At 39.2% G+C, this 4,124-nt stretch overlaps 1 protein-coding gene across 1 annotated transcript; it reads left to right on the top strand.

Annotated features, from left to right (window-relative positions):
• Window positions 1-607, top strand: Smp_008390 (hypothetical protein). The gene has a single exon (XM_018794421.1). The coding sequence runs from the start codon at window positions 106-108 to the stop codon at window positions 460-462; it is 357 nt and encodes a 118-aa protein (XP_018648835.1). The 5' UTR covers window positions 1-105; the 3' UTR covers window positions 463-607.
• The last annotated feature ends 3,517 nt before the right edge of the window (window positions 608-4,124 follow it).

Genomic DNA, 4,124 nt, shown 5'->3' with positions numbered 1-4,124 from the left:
TATCTGACTTCTGATCTTAACCCAGTGGGGGTCGATTCGAATATAGGTGTTACTGGTTAATAGTTGTCAAACTACAATACTGGGCGTATCTTGAGAACTACACGCATGACACACTCCTCTATTCTTTTCTTTGATTTTTTTCTGTATCTTGATCCCACGCCTCCGACCATCGCCACGTTGGTACCGTCGACTTCAATTAACCCTGGCGAAAGCTGGCCTGATCACACACGCTCTAGTCAAAGCACTCAGTCGATGTTTCTGGCATGCGTTTGGACCCGAACTTGGATATTGTTGTCGCGCCTGGTTTCTTGGCTCAATCTAGTTCCGTCATACGTCTACAGTGTTTTGTGGTCCGGACCACTACGAACGCAATCCAGTGCTATGCCTCCACCAATGATGGCAATGAAGACGATAAAGATCAGTTCTACGAGAGGCTGCAGTCGATCGCAGAGAAGTGCCTAAGAAAAGGATCTAACCATCCTGATAGGTGACCTAAGCACCAGAGTCGTGATGGACAACACTGGGTACAAAAATCATGGGACGATATGGGCTGGGTGAAATGAATGAGAATGGTGAGGGATTCGCAAATTTACGTGCCTTCAACAAGATGGTTTTAGGCGGCACTATATCCCCACACAAACGCACAAATAAAGTTACATGGATCTCACCGGATCACACTACGGAGAGCCGGATCGATCAACGGAAGATGTGAGAACCAAGAGAGGAGCTGACATAGCTTGAGATCACCACTAGCTGGCGGTTGCCAGGGTGAAACTGAAGCTAAAACAGTACTGGATAACTGGAGGAATAGCAATACAAAGGTTTATTACAGTCTACCCTCGAGGTACTGACATACTCAACGAATTCAAGATATCTCTCGGCATCAGGTTTCAGGCCTTACAAGATCTACTCAAAGAAGAGGAAACTACTATGGAGAACAAGTGGAGGGAGATCGGTGAAGCACTAATTTTAGCGTGCCGAGAGGTACTGGGCTGCAAGAAGCATCATCATAGGGAATGGATCTCTATGGAAACCCTGGACAGGGCTCAAGAAAGGAAGAACAATAAGTGAGTAGTCAATAACAACCAATTGAAAGCAGAGAAAACTAAGGCTCAGTCTGAGTGCACAGAAGCGAACCAACGGCTGAAGAAGAGTATTAATGATGATAAGCAGAAATATATGGAAGACATATCAGTGACAACGGAAGAAACTGTAAGGGAAGGTAATATGAGACAACTATATGACATGACAAAGAAACTAGCTGGAGAATATAGTAAACCAGAGCAACCAGTCATGAACACAAAAGACAAACCAATCACTGAGGTTCGAGAACAGCGGAACAGGTGCGTATTGTTACATCCCAGTGAAGAATAAATTATGGGTAACTTCTGAGAACCATTAGTGGACTAAAATTATACATACATTGTTATTGAGCAACCATTCAGTAACTAGATTATGCATATCTATACTCCTCTTATTGTAAGCTTTGTTTTGATCTACAGACTATTATGATACGATTTACTATTCTTAAATTATACTCAGTCTATCAATTGCCATCACCCACAACCACAGCCACGTTTTGGCTTGATCTTGTACAAATGTTATTTCCGTTTGTCTCGTATATAAGCCAGGTATGTTTGACATAAATGATTCGCATAGTGGAAGCTGATGTTGGTGTTCTGGACTCAACTAGCAGGGTTAGGAGGGCAAAGGATCAATAAGGATGCTAGGCTGCTCATACCGGTTGGACGTCATTGGTTTGACACAGTGCTAAGACTGTATAAGTCATATTTCGATTGGCGAATAAATCACGTGATAATTAACCGGGCTAAAAGTCACAACAAATAGAGCACTGCAAGGAACTGTTTAATAGAGCCTCCTATAGCTGTCACTCCACCAACGATGAAATAAATCAGGACGGTCATCAGGCAAGTCAGGAGTGTGAAAGCAGCAGCGCCAAACAACAAAATAGCTGAAGCACTGATGTCAGACATATATGTAACTGTAAAGATGCTCCATGTTCTCTTCAGGAAGATTACAGAGGCCTGCTTGAACATCTGGGCTACCTGTTCCTGCCATCCAGATATTTCGACAACTTATCTAATTTTGTTTGTTTCAATACATCATTATGGCTATTAATCGCATAGCCTATTCAGGTGCGTTTCTGAAAAGTGTACAACCTTTCGCCGTACAAGTTACAAAAGGCCCAATCAGAGATATCATGGGTGCTGGCAATATACAGCGAAAAGAATGTACATTATTTAGATGTCGATTTATAGGACTGCTAACTTCTAACTGGTGATCACTCAACATTTATCGTCAGGATCGACCAAGAAGTAAGAAACGGAAATTGGTTGAAATAATTTGTGCTGAAAACTATATATTGTACTGAAAATATAATATTGTATAAAGCTTATAATAATAAAGTCGTTTGGTTTAAAGATATTCAAAATAATATTGTTTGATATCGAAACTTTTGCGTTCGCTCTGGAGTTAAGTCTGGCTTTACTTTGTGGCTTCTGCGAAGTGCTCTTTAATCTTAAATTTGAAAACAATACTTTACAGTCACCAAGATTGGTTACAGTGATTCACCATTGACTAATTAATTCAGTCCGTTATATGATGTAATTACCATCGACATATATTATTAATAGCCATAATTTTCCTCTATTATCAATATTTCTATTTCAGCCTAAATTCTATCATTTCTCACTAGCTCGTCTACCAATTTTTAACTAAACAATACCTTGTTTCTTTTCTGTATCACAGATACACATCAATTGGAAGTATGGAAGATACTCATCCCAATCCCCAATTAAGGTATATAACAGAAAGTGGACGAATTGCATACCATCCAGCATATACACTAGACGAGGAGATTTGTGAACGCATTGGTCGTGTGCATCAAAATACTAAAACTGATTGAAATAAAGCCACCTACTAGTTAGTTCTCCGATGTAATACTCGTAAAGTAATTTTGTGACAAATATTTGTAATTTTGAAGAAATAGCTATAAAAGATTGTTTTCACCACTGTTCAGTACCACACGTATCCTGGATATGCTTTAAGGTGTTTTTAAACTTCGAATATACGTGACATTCCTATTCTAAAGCCTTGCCCTGCTTTCCAAAGCTGGCCTTCCTATACACGAAGTGACATAACCACGTGTTGTTGTCGGAGTTTAAAAACACCTTAACCAGTGAAAACATTTATTAAAGAAACATACCTGATCAGTCATATCAGTAGTGAAAAGCGAAGAGGTTCAATTATATATTTGATGGAATATCGACCTCAGATATTAAAGCTTCCAATATTCTGGAGGGAGATAAGTTCGAAACTTCTAAAAGCCCCCAACTTCGCATGTATCTATCCTCGACCATCGGTTGTATGCAACGCTACCTCCATAAAGTGCGCCAGGTGTGATATTGACATGTTTCTTACGAAATCCATTTACATTTATATCTTATGAAATATCAACCCGGCAGAGTAGTTTTCAACAGTGAAAATTGTAACTTCTTTAACAATTAGATCTTGCCTGTAAACCGGCATGCCTCATGTAACAATCTGTTATTTGAGAATAAATTATTATTATCATTACTATTATTATTATTAATAATTTGTGCTGGTTAGTGGTTGAAGGAGACGCGAAGCACGACGTACTCACACGTAATCTGACGCAGATGCATGTCTGAGCAAGGCGGGTTCATTTAAAACAAGTCCGGGCAGCATCCAATGTGGAATATATATATATATATATGTCAAATATATACTTTAACCTCTTCGCTTTTCACTACTGATTTGACTGATCAGGTATGTTTCTTTAATAAATGTTTTCACTGGTTAAGGTGTTTTTAAACTCCGAATATACGTGACATTCCTATTCTAAAGCCTAGCCCTGCTTTCCAAAGCTGGCCTTCCCATACACGAAGTGACATAACCACGTGTTGTGCTCCTTGCAGTAGTCAAGGAATTACCGTCAGAGTTCAACTGGTACGTTATACGAAATATGTTTACTAATGATGCTTCCGAACGCAATAAAACTTTGTAAAAAAATTTTCTGAAACGTAGTGACCTGACAGATTGACAAAGTTTAGATCAGCTCTTCAATAGCATTGAACATTGGT

This window comes from Schistosoma mansoni, chromosome 1 (genome assembly GCF_000237925.1).
Source record: "Schistosoma mansoni strain Puerto Rico chromosome 1, complete genome".
NCBI classification, from domain to species: domain Eukaryota; kingdom Metazoa; phylum Platyhelminthes; class Trematoda; order Strigeidida; family Schistosomatidae; genus Schistosoma; species Schistosoma mansoni.
Note: the sequence above shows the minus strand (reverse complement) of the source record. Positions and strands in the feature narration are given on the sequence as shown.

Coding starts and splice junctions, on each gene's coding strand:
- Smp_008390 (XM_018794421.1), top strand. CDS start 106: ATGACACACTCCTCTATTCTTTTCTTTGATTTTTTTCTGTATCTTGAT.